General features: G+C 45.1%; 1 protein-coding gene across 1 annotated transcript in view; it reads left to right on the forward strand.

Moving 5' to 3' along the window:
- Positions 1-18180, forward strand: part of ASZ1 (ankyrin repeat, SAM and basic leucine zipper domain containing 1) — a 995454-nt gene extending 977274 nt beyond the window's left edge. The window contains exon 13 of the mRNA XM_069228909.1: positions 17735-18180. Coding sequence (XP_069085010.1) covers positions 17735-17896 — 162 coding nt within the window. The 3' untranslated portion in view covers positions 17897-18180. The remainder of the gene's footprint in view (positions 1-17734) is intronic.
- Positions 18181-18802: the final 622 nt, after the last annotated feature.

Raw genomic sequence — 18802 nt, forward strand, 5'->3', positions numbered from 1 at the left:
CTGGTAGCCAAATAGTGCCCCCTTTTTCCTTTTTTAGCATTGCCTGTAATGGTAGTATTGGCATTCAAAGAACACTCTGAATCTTGCTCTTTCGGTCTTTAACCAGATCCTGTCATGCAGTAGATCCTTTCATCATATGTCAGATGAGTGACTGAAATGATGGGGAAGAAGCATTGAAACAATTTTATTATTTGGTAAACAAAACAGGCATCAAACCTTTGACCATTGTGAAGAATGTACCAATCTGAAGATGGAAGAATGATTGTGAAAATGTCTTCAGCTAACAAAAAAGGTGTCTCCATGATATTGAGTTAGTGTTGGTTAATTACCAGTGGCTAAGATAAATTCAAGCATTCCTTCCATCACTTTTTTCTTGCAAGTTAGTGCAACACCCTAGGTATTGCATATATGACTGGATATGGGTCGTGGGTCCTTGTGTTCAGTTTGCCACTTCAACCAATCTGCACCGACTGAAGAGCTACAACTAAGCAAAACCGATCTTGGGCTGCTTGTGTTCTGGTTCTTAGAGGAATTGGCTCAGCAGTTCAGGATGGACTGTTCCTACTGAAGCAGCGCCAAGACTGATATTCATATTGCTGGGCAAAATCTGAGGTGGCAAAAATAAATATGAACTGGGATACGGCTCAAGTAATTACCAGTGAAGGAGAATAAATCAAGGATTTCACCCACCATCTTTATTGTTTACTTCAGTGTGATGTATATGCCCATACGTAGGTCCCGTGCTCAGACTACCACTGGAGCCGAGCTGCATCTGATGAAGAGACCTAGCTTGGGAGAAACCAGTGTTAGATTCCTTGTGTTCCAGTTCAGAGAGGACCTGGCTTGGCTGTTAGGACCGAACTGTTCCTTTTAGAGCAGGACCACATCTGATTTACATATAGCTGAGTCTAATCTGGGCAGAAAAATAGTGGACTGGGATATGGCCCAGTGTAATTATCAGTGGCTGAGATGTATTCAACTGTTTCACACATCACTTTTATGTTTACTTCAGTGTGATACCAATTGGTTTAGAACAGCTCTGCCTAGAAAAATGATTGTATTGGCATTGGTCAGTAAATGATTATTCGAAAGATGGTGACTTAAATGAGGGAAATGGTGAGAGAGTTAGTGAGGAAATAATTCTTGATAGGCATGCCACAGAAATGAAGGTGAAAAAACAAATTTGGAAATAACAGATAAAATGGCTAAAGAGATAATCAGGCAAATTCCATGAGAACAACAACAACACTCTATCACTTTAACCCCCAGACCTCCGGGACCCTGGTGCTAAGCCTGTTTTTTTTAGTCATTTGTGGTAGCTCGTACTTAGGCCTCCATACCTTTTGGTCCACATAAGCTATCCATGCCAAATTTGTACCCTTTTTCTGCACACATGGTAGAGATTCTAACGGTACACCTTGTTTGTTGATTCCACTGGAGAGAACCAAGAAATTAGCTAAAATATAGCTACATTTTGGGATTTTTGGGGAAAATGCAAAAAAAAGTGCTGCAGAAGAAAGTGTTTTTTCTGCAAATGTTATCAATGAAAAGTTTGCGGTGCAAAAAATTACCATCTTCCCAGCTGTCAGTAACAGGCAGACTTGATTTAGAAAACTGAATATTCTAACACAGTTCAGGCATTTTACTAGGAGATAGCCAATTTTCCCTATTTGTTCTGCTTTCAACCTCCTTCCAGTTTGTGGTGGAAATGTGTGTGAAAACCACGGTGGATCCTTGACAGCTATACATTTCAGAAAACCAGATACAATTCTGAATTCAGCAAGGGGTAATTTGTGTAGATCCTCAAGGTTTTCCCAAAGGAACCAAGTGTTGAAATAAAAAACTATTCACAATTACTAGGAAAAAATGGGCATTTGTGGCAATGTTTTCATTTGTAACTTCTCATCATGATAGCTGACTCACAAAAGCTGTACACCATTACATCTGTTAGACCCTTCTGGTTGTGAAGATACATAAGGTTTGTGGGTTTTCCAAGAACTCGAGGTACGCAGAGCCAATAACTAAGCTGCACCTTGCAATGGTTTTTCATTGTGTACCAGGTATAGAGCACTTCATGTGGTAAAATATAAATTGTGAAACCTTTGTATTTCCATAATGGACACAAGATCTGGAGTTTAGAAGCAGGGGTTATTTGCACATCCCTGAATTTGTGAGTACCCATACTAGCGGGGTATTTTTCCAAAATTACTTCTTTCTTACACGTAGTCTTACATTTGGAAGGTGCAAATACAGAGAAATACAATCAATAATAACACTTGTTCTACTATTCAGTGTTTCTCTAAGTCTCCCAATAAAAATGGTACCTTACTTGGGTGGGTAGGCCTAGTGTCTGCAACAGGAAGTGGCCCAAAACGCGGCATGGAAACATCAAATTTGTCCATGCAAAACTGACTTGTTTTTTCCATAGTGGTTAGCTGTGGTTTTTGGGTCTTACCTCAGCTGGCAGCTAGTGAAACCTAGTAAACCTATACATTTTTTCAAACTACACACCTGCAGGAATCCAGCGTGGGGTTACTTGGGTGGCTCTCACCAGATTGTTTTACCCAGAATCCCTTGTAAACCTCAAATTGTGACTAAAAAACACAATTCATTTAATTTCTGTGATGGAAAGTTCTGTAATCTGCACAGAGCCACATACTTCCTCCAACCCAGCATTCTCCTAAGTCTTCTGATGAAAATGGTACCTCACTTTGTGTTTTTTGCAATGTGGGTAGCTGTGTTTTTTGGGCCCTACCTCAGCCGGCACCTAGAGAAACCTGTACATCTTTTAAAGCTACATGTCTAGGGGAATCTAGGGATAGGTGGCTTGCATGAATCCCATGAGATTGTGCTACCCACATTGCCCTGCAAACCTCAATCTTTGCCTAAAATCCGACATTTCCCTTACATTTCTGTTATGGAAACTTCCGAAAGAATCCAAAAAAGTCCTAGCACCAGCATTGCCCCACTTGGGCTGATAAATGCTGTGCCACAAAAAGGAATGGATCAAGCCAAGGACAACGGGACCCCTTGCGTGGGGACTCCATTTCACATTGGTTGGATCTTTACCTCTCTCTGGCATTAGGCCCAACCACATAAGTAGCACAGCATTTTTATCATCAGAAGTGGGCCAATGCTGGGTGGCAAGAATTTAGTGGAGTTTTGCAGATTCCGGAAGTTTCCATCACATGAACCTGAGGAAAAACGGACTACCCCAGATGTGTAGCTTTTAGAACTGTCTGGGTCTGGTAGGTTTTCCCAGGTGGCAGCCTACCCGAGCCCAAAAGGTGCGGCTGTTCCCCATTGCAAGTGGGATGATACTTGGAGTTAGCCAAACTCTCCTGGCATGATTTGTAAAAACAACCCCCCAATAAATCAAATACCCTCTTGCTGCCAATGGGATTAAATGCTTTTGTCTGCAGGGGAGCAGAAAGACTGTTTCTCCATTTTTGAGGGAGTGAGGGAATGGCCATACCCATGCCAGGCAGCCTCCACCGATACAGATAATTTAAAAAAAATCCCTGGTGTCTAGTAAGCCTTCTGCCCCCATCCCCAGCAGCAATGGGGTTAAAAAATGCAAATGAAAGATAAATGTTTTCATGGGTCCCAAATTGATCTATTGGAAATTAGGTTTCAAATGTAAAAGTAGAGGGAGAAGCTAAATGTGTCTTTTGAATTGTATGAAAGATATATCTGTCCCACATAATGTTTTTTCTGTCAAGTCCCAAAGGTTTTAGAAGTTTGCAATAGAAAACAAACAAGGATACCACAAAAGTCACATGTGTTGGTTTCCTTTGTAATACTTGGGTAAGACAGCTAAAGATGGCACATAAAGCACTTCCATGCTTGCAGAGTTTACCTGAGAACATTCTAAATAAGAGGTAGGAGTCTACTAATAGATTTGGAGGAAAGATAAGGACAATATACAATATAGAGGAAGAAAAAGTCAAAAATAAAAAGGTGCAGAGAGCTCTGCCAGCCTGGGCGAGATCGACCCTTAACCTAGCCATCAGAAACATATCTGGAACCTATGGACAGAATATGGAGGTATGTGTCTTAGCATGAGGGATAAAATCATAGATGTTGTTTTATCTTTCTCGTAACAGCTTGGGTACACAGACAGTTGCTAATAAAATTTTTCACAAATAATAGATGATGGTTGACACAAAGATGAGCTAAATACATAGTTTTCCTTCAAAATAATTCTTGTTTTGGAGCTGAAGAAGGCGTGACAAGTAACAATGTTAGGTTTCTGTGAATGAATTAATGTGCAAGTGAGGTGTTACTATTGCCCACTGATGCTTGACTGTAACCATTTTTTTTAGCATTGTGTCTATCCACTTTATTTATTGCGGAAACAAGCAGAGTGTTTGAATGGATATATTTGATTATGGAAATGTTTTCCCATTGTCTTCTCGTAACAAATAATTGAAGGGATGGCTTTATATTTGTTTTATTATCCTATGGTGCACAATATGTGGATGGTATGTTTTAATGTTTGTTGTAACTGGGATTCACAAAATTGCGTTGCACATCTTGACCAAGGCGTTTTCTAGCCAGAACACGTTGATGTGTATTTTTTGGTTGGCTGAAATAAAATAATCCTGCACCGCCTTTTGAGTGCTGATCCTTTCTTGTAAAAGGGAGAAGAAAGCTTGGATATATTTTATATAATGTAGATATTATTTCAGTTATCTTTTTGTCTGAATTGACTCCTCCTTTTTGTTGGTGTTGGACTTGGCTCTTTCTGCAGGGTCATCTCCAAACATTTTGCCTTCCTCCTTCTCTTACCTCGTTTTGTTGTCTTTAGGGCTCTGGGGACTTTGTCACTGCTGACCAGTACAAAAGTGCACGTTCTTTTCCCCTAAAACATGTTAACATTGGCTCATCCACAATTGAAATATTTAATGTATCTGTAAGTCCTAGTAGAGGTCACTACCTGTGCCCAGAACCTGTATATTAAATGCTACTAGTGGGCCTGCAGTCCTGATTGTGCCACCCACACAAGTATCCCTTTAAACATGTCTCAGGCCTGCCACTGAAGGGCCTGTGTGTGCAGGTTTTCTGCCATGTGCACTTGGCATTTAAAACCTCTTACCAAGCCGTAAACTCCGCTTTTATTACATATGTCACCCCTAAGGTAGCCCATAGGGCAGGGTGCTGTGTAAGTAAAGGTAGGACATGTATTTTTAAGTTTTGCATGTCCTGGTCCTAAAAAACACTTACATTCATTTTTCACTACTGTGAGGCCGCCTACTCTGATAGGTTATCATTGGGAGTTCCTTCTTACACTTTTAAGCTGTAATTTCTGAATGAGAAAGGGTAGCTCTGTCATATTTCATATCACTGGATGGTAATGATAAATCCTCTTCAGTGGTAAAGTTGGATTTAACATTACTATTTTAAAAATGCCACTTTTAGAAAGTTGGTATTTCTCTTCTCCTAAAGCTTTGTGTACCTGTAACCTATCTCAAGTCAATGGTAGGTGACGACTTGACTATGTGCATTCTAGACAGCCACGCACAAAGGACGAGTAGGTGCCCATCTGCATCCTGATGACTCATCCTTGGCAGGATGGGAGGAATGTCCTGTCCCCACACAAAGGAGTGATTGCCACCTGTACTGAGTCTGGAGCTAGGACAAGGACAAAAGGACCTCTGTGCACTTCAAAGACCCTACTTTGAAGTCACCCCCACTTTAAAGGCACAACTGGGTATAAGTGCTGAACTGCTGCTCTGAAGAACTGCTTTTCTGCTGTGCTGCCCTACTGCCTGCTGACCATACTGAGGCAGAGCTGGAGTCTTTCTGGAACCAAAAGTTATCTCCAGGGTCTTGCTGGCGTGCCTCCTGTTGTTTGAGACTCGGAGATATCAAAGTCTCATACGTTGGAAGTGGCCCAGGTGCTTGCTGCAGTTGAACCGATGGATTGTCGCTGTTGTGGGAGCAGAGATGGTGCATCACACGCAGAACCAGAGCTTCGCCTCAAGAACCGATGCATCGGAACTGCTGCACCTCGGCCTCTGCAGTGTGGGAAGCTTGACGCATTCCCTCAACTGCGCAGAGAAACACAGAGCATTGTCTACGGAACCAATTCTTCTCTGCAAATCTTCTTTGGAACTAAGAATCGACGCCACTGTGTGAAGAAAATGGACGCATCACCTTGACCGTGGAGTCAACACCAACGCATTGCTCGCCTGCACCCCACATCTCACTGTTGTGACCAGGGATGGCTCCTGTATCGAGCCGCGCTCCATCGCAGTTGGACTGAACTCTCGATTTTTCCCTGGTCCTGCATAACCAGATAACTCCCTATTGGCGCTTATTGCTTCTAAGTGCTACAGACATTTTTATTCTGTAAAAATTGATATTTTGACTTTTACTTATTTGTTTTTTGCCATTTTGGTCTTGATTTATCTCTAAATAGCATTTTCTAGTTTTCTAACCTGGAGTGGAGTTTTTTGTAATGTTTTCACTGTGTTACTGTGTGTTTTGTACAAATACTTTACACATTGCCTCTTAAGTTAAGCCGGACTGCTCTGTGCCAAGCTACCATAGGGTGGGCACAGGTTAATTTAGGGTGTGCATCTCACTTACGCTGACTAGGATTATGGTTCCTTGGACAGGGTGCATACCTCTCCCAACCAGAAACCCAATTCTAACAATTGGAATCCCCAGTTGCAGCAAATTCACCATGTAGCTTGGCTAAATGTATTCCACTAATATTCATTTGGATAAATGCCTCAAGAGTTTTGTCCTGGTTTGTCCTGAAAGCATCAGCAACAGATGCCTCAAAGCCTTTGACATCTTTAGTAGCAGTTACTGACTCACTCAGAAGGCCTAAAAGGTCAAAGCTGATCTGGGGTTGCTTGTGTTCCGTACTGGAGAGGAGGCTGGCTTGGTTATATCGACTGGACTGTTACTATTGCAGCAAGACCAGTTATTTGCATATGGCTGTTCTCTGTCTGCAGTGGCATAGTGGATCCAAAAACGGATTGGTATGCAAGCATGATCAATTACCTGTGGCTGAGGTTAAGTCTATCATTCTTCCGAACATGTTTTGGTTTTCCAGCCCTGCATTATGTGCATCAAAAACAGATGTTGGGTGCAGCTGTTATTTAACAGAAAAAACCTGCACCACATTTCCCTTAGATCTTTAGGAAAATGGTAAACTGTTATTTTATTTTTCATTTTTGCTTGAAAAAATCATAGAGCGAAAAAAACTTGAAGGATAGAACCACTTAAAGGGATTGAGTTACAAAAGTATATATGAATAGAGGAAATACTACTGCAACAATACTCTTAATAATTCTTACATGCCTTTGTGAAGTGAATGAAACTCTTCATCCTTTTAAATGTAACGACAGCCCAGTCCTTTTTATTATTTGTATCAACTGAATGTACATATCCCCTGAATGTGGCCAGTTTACTTCCATCTACAGATGTTTTGGGCCAAATGCACAAAGGCCGGAAAGAGGACATGCTACATTAGTACTCCTTTATGTACTCCAAAATACCTTTGTGAGAGGTGTGACTTTAGCATCAGCCAAAATGGTCACAATCTAAGGGAGCTCCAGAGAGCTCACACCCATAAAACCTTTCCATCTGTTAATAAATCCGATTGCATCTATGCTAAAGTGAGCCCCCAGTTGGCAGAGCCTGGAAGTTGCGGAGCCGAGACAAGAACCACACACTTGGGACTGGAGAGATAGCTGCGAGTGGATCGCACATTGGCGACGGAGGAATGGAAGCAGAGCCTGGGCGGCACCCGCGTCGTAGGCACTGCAGCAATTGCTGACGGTGGGGGGCCCCCTGAAACTGGTCACCTGACATGGAGCAGGCCAGCCATCCTGGGAGTGGGATGCAGCCTGCAGGAACCTTCTGCAGCAGGCCATCGGTCTTCCGGGTGAGGAGGAGCCGCTGAGAAGACTCTGATCCTTAGGCTGGGCAACGCCTAGATGGGCTCCAGATTGAGGCGTCCAAATAAGAGGAGGCCCTGTGAGTCCCAGGCCCAAAGCCTGGAGGAAACGCCGCAGTGAGAGAAGGCCTGACCAAGGTGAGCGGGCAGTCCCAGAGGGAGAGTGAGGCAGAGAAAAGGGCCCAGTCGCTGGAGGACGCTCAGGTTAGGACTGGGGCCGTCCCCAAAAGATTTGTGATCCCTAACCGGAAAAGACCGTGCAGGAGCATTCAGCGACCTATACTGTGACGCCCCTGGGCTCCATAGACCTATCGAGGCAGGGGTTTCTGTGCAGTGGGGGTCAAAGCCCTCTCCCCCCTGCTACCCCACTCCTCCATTTCCACTGGCGCCGCAAACTGGGTGGAGGTGCTCCGGTGAAGGGGTAGCAGCTGGTGGGCTTTTGGGCACCCCACCTGGGCCTGTGGTGGAGCCGGTAGAAGAAAAGAGTGGAGACACCCCGCATAGATCTGTTAGATCACTCCTGGATGGAGGCTGGGGGCTGAGGGGTCAATACAAAGCAGCACAGAACTTAATCCTCCCATTGGCACAGGGCACGCTTGGTTGGAGGTGCAGTGCCCTGCCATATAACATTTGACGCTTTGTGGGAGTGGGGATAGGGGTGACCTTGGGGCGACCAGTCCCCCAACCTCCCTTTAGCTTGATCACTGGGATCGAGGAGAATGGTGAAACCCAAGGGACAAACAAAAATGCAGTCCAACAAGATGGACAAATATGCTGTGCCCAAGCCATAGGTGGTGACTGACGGGGGTGAGGAGGAGACACCGGGGGCAGCGTAGCCCTTGCTAGGTGCTTTAATGGCAGCAAATCAGGATCTTAAGAACTCCCTTGAACCCAAACTTGACACCGTGATGTCAATGTTCTGCAAGCTGATTTTCACAAGATGACAGAAAATTTAAGTCTGCGGAATTGCACATTAATTTGCTACAATCCCCGTCGAAAAAGCTGGAGGAACGGGTCCAATCAAAGTAGCAAATGAGGATGACGGCCAGGTTGGAGGATCAAGAAGGCAGGGCAAGGAGAAACAACATTACAGTGGTGGGCGTCTCCCTCTGGGCCCTCTCTGGTGAGAATTGGGAGGAACAGGAGCAAGACTTGTCAGAGAAAGAGGTGAGAAAAGCCATCCGAGAGAGTTTCAATCCGGAAAAGCACCCAGGCTGAGTGGAGTACCAGTTGAGTTATTCAAATGTGTGGTCAGACTCTGCAAAACACATGCTAAACATATTCCAAGTGGCTAGGAAAGAGGGGTCCCTCCAGCGGGTCAGAGACTGGCCACCATTGTAGTAATTCCCAAAAAGGATAAGAACCCAGAGGGGTGTAGTTCATTCTGGCCCATATCTCTCCTGAATGTGGAGGTCAAGGTTCTGGCAAAGGCTTTAGCAAACATACTGAAAAGATTAGTAACAGCCATGGTTCACCCAGATCAATCTGGGTTCATGCCCCACAGAGGTACCAGACTCAATCTGAGACGCCTAAATGGGGTCATACATAGGACGGGGGTCTCTCAGCTACAAAGACACAGTTGTGCTCTTCCTGGACGCTCAGATTGCCTTTGATAATATTGCATGGCCATATCTCTTTGCTGCCGTCGCCAGGCTGGGCTTTGGTCCCAAGTTTTGCACATGCATGAAACTCCTTTACCAGGCCCCTTTAGCTAGGGTGAGGGTGAATGGGGTGCTCTCTTACCCTTTCACTCTTCATAAAAGAAAGAAGCAGGGATTTCCCTTGAGCTCCTTTGATTTTCATACTGGCAATAAAGCCTTTGGCTGCTTGGATTCGCCAGGACTCGCTTGTACGGTGGATTGCAGGAGATGGAGGTTCTGAAGAATGTATCTCCCTTTATGCGGATGATATCTTGCTATATGCTACTCAATCCTGTGCACAAACTACTCCACATCTTCCGAATTTGTGGGAGCTACTCTGGATACCATATTAATTGGAGTAAGTCACTCATTTCCCCCCTTGCAGCTCCCTGCTGCCATCACGTTGTATAGCCCAGATGGTGACGGCTGGGTTTTGATATTTGGATATGCATATAACATGCAACGTTCACAGATTTATGGAAGAAAACTTGCTTTCCCAGTTGGAACACCTCTGCAGTGATGTGTCCCACTTGCGGAAACTTCCAGTGTCCCTGATGGGATGTGCCGTGCTCTTCAAGATGATGGCTCTCACACCTCACACCCTCCAGAACTCCCATACAAGGTGCCGCCCAAATTATTCCAAAGAATCAATAGCAAGCTGTGTAGTCTTCTATGGGATGGAGGTAGCTCAGGTATCTCCTTGATTAAGCTCCAACAAGGAGTGTTTGAAGGTGGACTGACAGTTCCAGATGTATGCACCTACTACTGGGCAGCACAACTGTGTACGATCAATGTTTGTTTACAGATGGGTATGAACCAGCATTCCGAGTGGACAGAGAGGCCATGGGTGTCCAAGGCTATCCTTCAATCTTATATGGTGGACAGCAGGAGAATCAGCTGCCACTACATACCCAATTGGTGTTATTTGCATGGAGGGAGGCTAACAGATTTCTGGGATGGAAGGATAAGCTTACAAACAAAACCACATTGTGAGATAGTAAACTGCTACAGGAAGATGGAAAACTGCAGGGTTTTAGAAAATGGGAGCTGATTGGTATAGAATACCTGGGGAAATCTGGAGGGGAGGATCGCTGCTGACTTTTGGGGCCCTGAAGAGGGAATTCGAGATGGGAAAGTCACAGCACTTAAAATTTCTGCAGTTGGGACATGCGCTGTGCAGACATATACTAACTAGAGAGGGAGCAATTACTGGAATTGTCTCTGCTGGAAGACAGACTACTGTCAGACCCTATGATGGATAAAGCCATCTCCCTGGCATACAAAAAATTAATAAGTCCCCTGACCCTATGCGGTCGCTGAGGGCGGCCTGGGAAGGCAACATGCAGTTAATCAAAGACGATGACTGAGCGGAGGCGGTCCAGAGCCGTAGAGAGGCAGCAATAAGGGCCCGCTTCTGGTTAGCACAACTCAGGGTTTTGTACAGAGGGTACTACTCCAGGTCACTGCTTCATAGACTGGAATATTGTGAATCTAATCTGTGTGTTAGGGGATGTGGTGAGGTGGGATGCTTCTTCCACATCTTCTGGGAATGCCTTGTAATCCAGCAATATTGCGGGAAGATAGTGCAAATCATGAGCAGGGTCACAGGTCTGCATATACTGCTGGAGGCCATGTGGCTCATCTTGCAAATCACGGGAGAGAAAGTGCCGCCCAAATACGTTAAGATTTGGTTGCAGCTGGGAGCCAGGGTTGCTAAGCGGAATATAGCATGAGCATGGGGACCAAGAGGGCCCCTGGGGTATCAGAGTGGCAACACAACCTTGACTGGTGCCAGTGGGGGAAGCATGTGATCTATCGAAGAAGGGGCTGTCTGAAGAAGTACGAGAAAATATGGACACTGTGGATTGCCTATAGAGACACTGAGGAATAACTGGAAGTAGGGAGGAAGGGGTTCAGGGAAGGTCGGATGGACATTGATTTGGCTTAATGGAATCACGCGGTTACACTGGTTATATGTTAACTCGATACTGTGTATACTAACAGTGTTATTGTACACCTTGCCTGTGATGTTCTATACTTGGTCAATGACGGTGTCAAGTCTTGTATGCTGAGCAACAGTTGAAATAAAAATGTTTAAAAAAATTGTACAGCTCAGCCTCAGACATGAATACTGCAGTGTCCTGATGATGATCCTTGTATTCAGCAAGGACGAAAATGTTCTTGACTCTGCACACTGACCCTGTACTGTATATGTAAACCAACAAGGCTGGTCTGTAGTTGTGCATTTTGTGACACATATTTAACAATTCTTGTAACTGTCACTTTGAAATTGCCTACGTATACTAATATGTTTTGTTGGGACTACCCACCACTTTTTGATTGTTGAAAATTTTGTTTTTGAATTTAAAAAACAATACCTCTGTGAATAGGGCCCAAAATGTGGGTTAACATTTCATTGTTTGGGGGGCATGGACAAGATGGCGGCCGACCCGGAAGCGTAGAAAATCGCTCCATCCACGGGCCTTACATTACCCTAAATTATCCTGCTCATCCAGTGTTAGGATCGCTGATAGCAATCACCCGACATGCAAAAGGGGAGAGAATGAAGTGATGCCCACTGGTGCCGAGCAGTAATAATCAGGGTGGTGGCACAAGGATCGCGGCCGGCTAGGCCGAGGGGTGCAGCCTGTACTGGAGGACACGGATCGGACCTGGCGCTGTGACTTAGGCTGCACGCAAGGAGCGCGATGCGGCACTAATTGCCTCCTAAGTAAGGAACCGGCGAGTGGGCAACAGAGGCGAAACTTGGGGAGGCGTTGTGCTGTGAGGTGCGCTGCCCAGGCCTGAATGTCAGACTCGGCTGGCGCCACCCATAGCGAGGGGCGCAGCAGCTCCGATAGACTTACCATCATGTGTCGGACCTCCGGACGGCCACAGCGGAGACCTGGGGGAGTGGCCCGCCAGGCCCGCATGGTGCCAATGCTGGACTGAATGCCAAATTCACCGGTGAGACAGAGATGTGGAGTGGGGACCGCAGGGGCCTGCATGTGGGAATGGCGAGGGTTTAACGACACATATACTCGTTCTTGCCCGGGGTAGGAAAGTAGAGCTATCTGCCAGACAGAAGGCACCGTACCATATAACAGCGGCGATAGTCACGGACTGCTTGTCCTTGGTGTCTGGAAGTGGTTTGGGGCTGCTAAAGTGCTGGATAACCTGATACAGACGTCCCAACATCTGCGCCGCAACAATGTCATTGGTGCTACTGGACACTTGGTGGGTCACTGTTTGAAGCCTAAACCTACTAAGCCCCAACCACAGGACCAACCAGGCCAACTAATACCTCCGGATGAAGCTATTACCACGCTGAAACAAATGGAGTCTAGGCTCGCTGCGCACTCCTCGCAATTTGACAAAATCCTGCAAGCTATCCAAGACACCAATAGCTCGTTGGAACACAGAATCAACTTGGTGTCTCAAGATGTGGGTCTTCTTCGAGCTGATCATCATAAACTAAATGACAGGGTGCAAGAAGCAGAGACCACTCTGTGCACTGTGAAACCCACCCTCAATGAATTACAGACCCAGAAGAAACAACTCTGCACCGAAGTGATGACTACACCGCAGAATGGAAGATGTGGAGAGACGCTTGTGCAGAAACAGTGTCTGCTTTTTGGGCTTCCCTGAGAAGGTGAAAGGTCAGTGCGCAGAACCTTTTATAGAAAACTAGTTTCTGGATAATGTATTAACCAACACAGTCCCTAAATTCTTTTCGATTGAGCGTGCACACAGAATCCAGGCAGGGCACCTCCACCCTGGTCTCCCCCTCGCCCGCTGATTGCCCGCTTTCTGAATTACCGCGACCGGGACTTAATACTACAAAGCTTTCAAGCATGTGGACCATGGCAGACTGTGAACTCTACTGACACGGCCTATCCTGACTTCACCGCGGAAATGCAACGCCAGCGGGGATCCTATGTGAAAATCAAACAGCTTTTCAGAGAACTGAACATTAAATATGCACTTTGGTTTCCTGCCAGACCGCGGTGTGTGGAGGGGGAGCAGACTCATTTTTTTCTACACCAGAAGACGTGTGGACGTGGATGCATGCTAAGGGGTTTGCTTCAAGTACACCAGCAAATAAGGATGGAGATACATGGCTGACATCTACTGCGCACCGTCACCGACGCAATAGGCCAAGGACCAAGCCAACTAAAACGCAAGCTGCAAATGAAAGGGCCAAAGTCGTAGAAGAGACCACGCAATACACAGCTAATTCCTTCGCGGCAGTCAGGGAGAGGCATCACTCAGGCTTGGGATCAGATTCAGAGAGCTCCCATTCCACAGTCTCTAGCACACCTAAGGGACAGGCTGTCACGCCTCGCACTGCAGACGAACTGTAACTAAAGACCATAGCGATAAGGTAAAGTGTGCGGCCACACTATCAGGGCCAGATGTAGCCAAGAATACTCCTGCAACGAAAAGTGAAGTGGAAAAGGGGGCCCAGAAACTCACGTCAGCATCCCGTACAAGCTATCCCGTAACTTTATTCTACAACGAAGCTGGATGGAACATTATTTAACAGGGCCAAGGTCGGAAATTGTGGATACTGGTGAACCCTTTATGACCCAACCCAAGTTATCCACATCAAGTCCTACCTTTAAATCTTGTTGGAAATGCTTGTGTTGTAACATGAGGTACTATGGCGATTGGGGAAAGCCCCACTGCCTGCAGGGTTATTGTTACCGGTTTATTGGTTAACTCGGATGGTTTTATTATTTTCTCAGAAACTGGAAGTAGGGAAACAAATCAGGGAGCTTCTGGCATATGTTGAGATGGACTTCCCTGGTTACATACTGAGGGGGCATAATGTAGGGCGTCAGACAGTACAGGACAAAAGCCTGCAATGGGCATTTTATTTCCAACGATACCACAACGTGTGATCCCACACTTGATAATAGGCTGCAATACACCATGCTTACTTGGCACATCTGTGGTATGGCTACACAAACTAAATGATACTGAATACACACTTACCTTAAGCGACACCGAGTACAGATAGCCATATTACAGGAAACTCACTTACTTGAAGGCGAACTTCACAAACTAGGAGCTAAATGGCGGGGTCATATTTATGGCACGTCCTCCTCAGTATTCGCCAGAGGCGTGCTAATATGGAAGACACAGGAGGCCGATATGTTATTGTGGAAGGGTCCTTGGACGGGTCACCTTTAGCGATTGTAGAGGTCTATGCTCCCGATTATGTGCAGGGGGATTTCTTCACGACTCTCACACCAGCACTTTTCCGTGACCCACTGACCCCATGCCTGTGGGGGGTTGACTTTAATTGAGTTAGTGATCTGGAAATGGATCGCTCGCTCCCTCCAGTACGAGGCACGGCAAGCAGGGAAGCATCCCAACAACTAAGGGCATGGATTAGGAACTGTGAGCTTTATGATCTGTGGCGTCTCACACATCCACTAGAGAAGGAATACTCTTTCTATTCTCCAGTTCACAACATTCATACTCAGATAGACTTGTTATTGGGCACTATCACTATGGGACAAAAGATAGACAGAGTAGAATACCTTGCTCGCATTTTATCTGATCACTGTCCATTGATGCTTACTCTTCAGTGGGGCACCCTGCACCCTAGAATACCTACATGGCGCCTACAGGTCACTGCTGTATCAGACCCCCCCTTCAGAGAGGAACTCTCCATTTGGATTGCACATTACCTGGAACTTAATAGGTGCTCCACACCCTCCGTGACACTGAATGGGATGCTCATAAGGTGGTGGTGAGGGGCCGTTGCCTGTCTATGACTTTGGGGGGTAAAACAAACACTACACAGAGAAGTTCTGTCATTAAAGAGTCAGCTGTGCCCACTGGAAAAGATGACTGCAAACCAAGGGACGGACCTGACCCAACTTTGTGAACTTTGTAAACTATACAACGAGGCTGAAACACGCCTCTGCAAACAAGACTATAATTTTCATCTCGCCAGACTGCATGCAAAAGGCGATCAAGCGAACAGACTACTGGCCTGGCTCACCCGCAAGACACACCACAACAATCCCATACTTGCTATCGAGCTTTGTGATGGCACCCTGGCCACCACACAATCCACTAATAATGCAGCCTTCCATGATTATTACCACACACTTTATAAAACACCTTCACAACCCACAGCTATACAACTGGAGACGTTTAAGAGTACTGCTCCTGTAGCTCGCCTATCCGCAATGCAAACAGCTGCTCTGGAGGAACCCATCCAGATTGTCGAAACATGCATAGCTGGAGCCCAAATGGCTCGCAATAAAACACCGGGCACAGATGGTCTGCCAATAGAATATTACGCGTCGTACTCGGCCCACCTTGCCTAACCACAACTGGAAGTTTTCCAAGAAGCATGGAAAAGGGGAGAATTAACTACCTCTCAACGAGAGGCGCTGATAGTGGTCCTGACAAAATAGGGACGAGAGCCCATGGATGTAAAGTGATATAAGCCTTTATCCTTGCTTAACATTGACTGTAAGATTCTGGGAAATATATTAGCAAATAGACTCCTCCCCCTTGTAAAAACACTAGTTCATGAAGACCAAGCTTGGTTCATACCTGGCAGTAGCACTTTCCTCAACATAAGAGGCCTTTTACATGTCATGCAAGAAACCCCCCACCCTCCTAAAGACTATGAACTTGTGGCGGTATCACTAGACATAGACAAGGCGTTTGATACCCTTAGCTGGGAGTTCCTGTTTGTAGTCCCCCGGCACACAGGCTTCGTCCCCAACTTTCTGAGGTGGGTCAGCACGCTCTATACTAAACCGATTGCACACGTGAAAACAGGACAACTTATTTCTGATACCTGGATTTCCAGGGGCACCAGACAAGTTTGCACACTGTCGCCTCTGTTATTTACCCAGGCCATGGAGCCCTTGGCCTGCCACTTGGGGGCACGTGCTGAGGAATGGGGGATCCCAGACAGGGCCAATTATCAAATCGTCTCTTTATATGTGGACGATATACTGATATATCTCAGAGACATTCGCACCTCCTTGACAAACGTGATGAAATTAACAGACACATTTGAAGATCTCTCTGGCTTGCAGGTGAACGGGTCAAAGTCAGGCTTATTTCCCCTGGTCTCAATTCCCTTTCACCACAGAACCACAGCCACAGAATATCGATTACCCTGGTGCTACAAATCCATTAAATACTTTGGCAAACAAATATACCATGATATGGAGGCTCTCAAACATGGGAACCTGGGCCGGGCGCTTCGAGCGATCAGAGGCTCTCTCCCCTTTTGGAGTTCCTTACCACTCTCACTCTTGGGAAGAGTTGCAATCTCTAAGATGTTAATATTACCTAGGTTGCTTTAGTTCTTTGCCGCCCTTACCATTTGGCTCCCCAGAAGTTACCTCCGAGAGCTGAATGGTTTGCTGCTGGAATTGATTTGGAGGAAAGGAAGACGACCGGTGGCAATAACTATCATTCAAAGCCCACTAGGAGAGGGAGGGCTATGAACAACGGATTTTGAGTGCTAGTATGCTGCAGCACAACTACAGTGGCCCCTGCGCTGGCTTAGCACACGCCCGAGCGCGGACCAAAAATTAGTGGGTGAAATGATAGGAAATACTCCCATGTATTTGTGGTTGACTGGTAAGACTCATTTATCAAAAGGTGGTACCGACCTAATGGAGAATGCCCGAAGGTGCTGGGCAAGATTTTTACAGGGTACGTCGCATGCTCCTCTGTACACACCCTTGATTCCCATCTCTCAGAAGCCGTGGGAGCCCCAGCTGGCTGCATGGCAGAATTTGACACCTTGGTCCATAAGGGGGGATCACAACTTTGGGGGATCTTTTTATGTGATTGTAATAAGATCTATATGGTATACATTCATTTTGCTGTGCAAAATGTGAAGCCCAGCTCACTGTTACCTCACTCCCTCCCTAAAGATATTGTTCTATGATCTGCTATTGTTAATGTTTGCGGTTCTATGCACTAGTAAAAAGATTTGGGGAAACAAACATTTTGTTGTTTAGTTCAGATATTTTCTCTAGGAAAGACCTTGGGTGAAAACTGCATGATTACAGCGATATGTTAGGCTCCGAACCAGCAATGCATACGCAAGTTGGACGTTTTGTACAGTTATCTGTAAATAAGTTAAAACATCTTAACTTTCAGTGAAACTCTGTGTTTATTTCTCTAGCTGCAGAATGGTCAACAGAATGTTCCTTGCCGTGTCCCACCTCTCCAAAAACAGACATTTTGGACTACAAGAAAAATAAAGAAGTTCGCTGTAACACTCTTTGGATTTGGACTGTTGTTTCTTCTAAACAAATTGACTAGGACAAGATTTGCTTTTTTGTAGAGAATGTATAGACCTTTCAAGATTGTGTGTAAAGTAACAACTTTTGGGAAGATTTCAAATTCAGTTGATTATGAGCATATTTTTTTAGCCATGTTTATTTTCATAGGGTTGAATTCACGAAGCCTGATAAGTGAGTATGCCTTATGCCTGGAAATCCTGGAGCATCACCTACAGTGTGAGTAAGGCTCTCAGGAAAGTCTTTTGAATCAAAACCATAGCTACTCATGGTGGTTAAACTTCTTCAGTTAATTAAATGTTATTTTGCCGTTATGTTTTTTAAATATTAAGACCATTTCGAAATCATTGCATTTTTTATAATCTGTTCTCTGTGTCTGTTTATATTAAATAATGCAGTCTCAATCCAGTGTGATTCTCAAGTAACATACGGAATGGCATATTATTGCATTTTGATTGTACCACCTCATCTAGAGTAGCCCACAAACACAACAATGTTACCTCCTAGAGTTGTATACTGAGTGCAACTGTTCTTTAATAATATTTGGGAATTCTACTTCATTTGCGCAGTTCCTCAAATTAGTGTTTAATTTTTACTGCTAATAAATCATTTTCAAAGTCTGATTTAAACCAGATTACTAAAATCCCCGACCTCAGGTCAGAGGGTTACAAGCCAGCCTTCACTTAATATTTGCAGCAAGAACACTCTAAGCACTAAAACCGCTCTTTTAATGCAGTTACTTAGGATTTATAATTTGAGTCTTGTGCGCCATGCAAAAATAAGCCCACATCCCATCTCCATATTGCTTCTTTGTATTATGACTAAATCATAGAAACAGATTACAAAGGTTCATAACAGTCGGTGTTATAACTTGGAGACAAATTATATACAACTGTATAAAAAAAACTAGAAACTAGAAATCAAGAGTGTGATTTGTCATAAAGAAAAGC

This window comes from Pleurodeles waltl, chromosome 4_1 (assembly GCF_031143425.1).
Source record: "Pleurodeles waltl isolate 20211129_DDA chromosome 4_1, aPleWal1.hap1.20221129, whole genome shotgun sequence".
Classification (NCBI taxonomy): Eukaryota; Metazoa; Chordata; class Amphibia; order Caudata; family Salamandridae; genus Pleurodeles; species Pleurodeles waltl.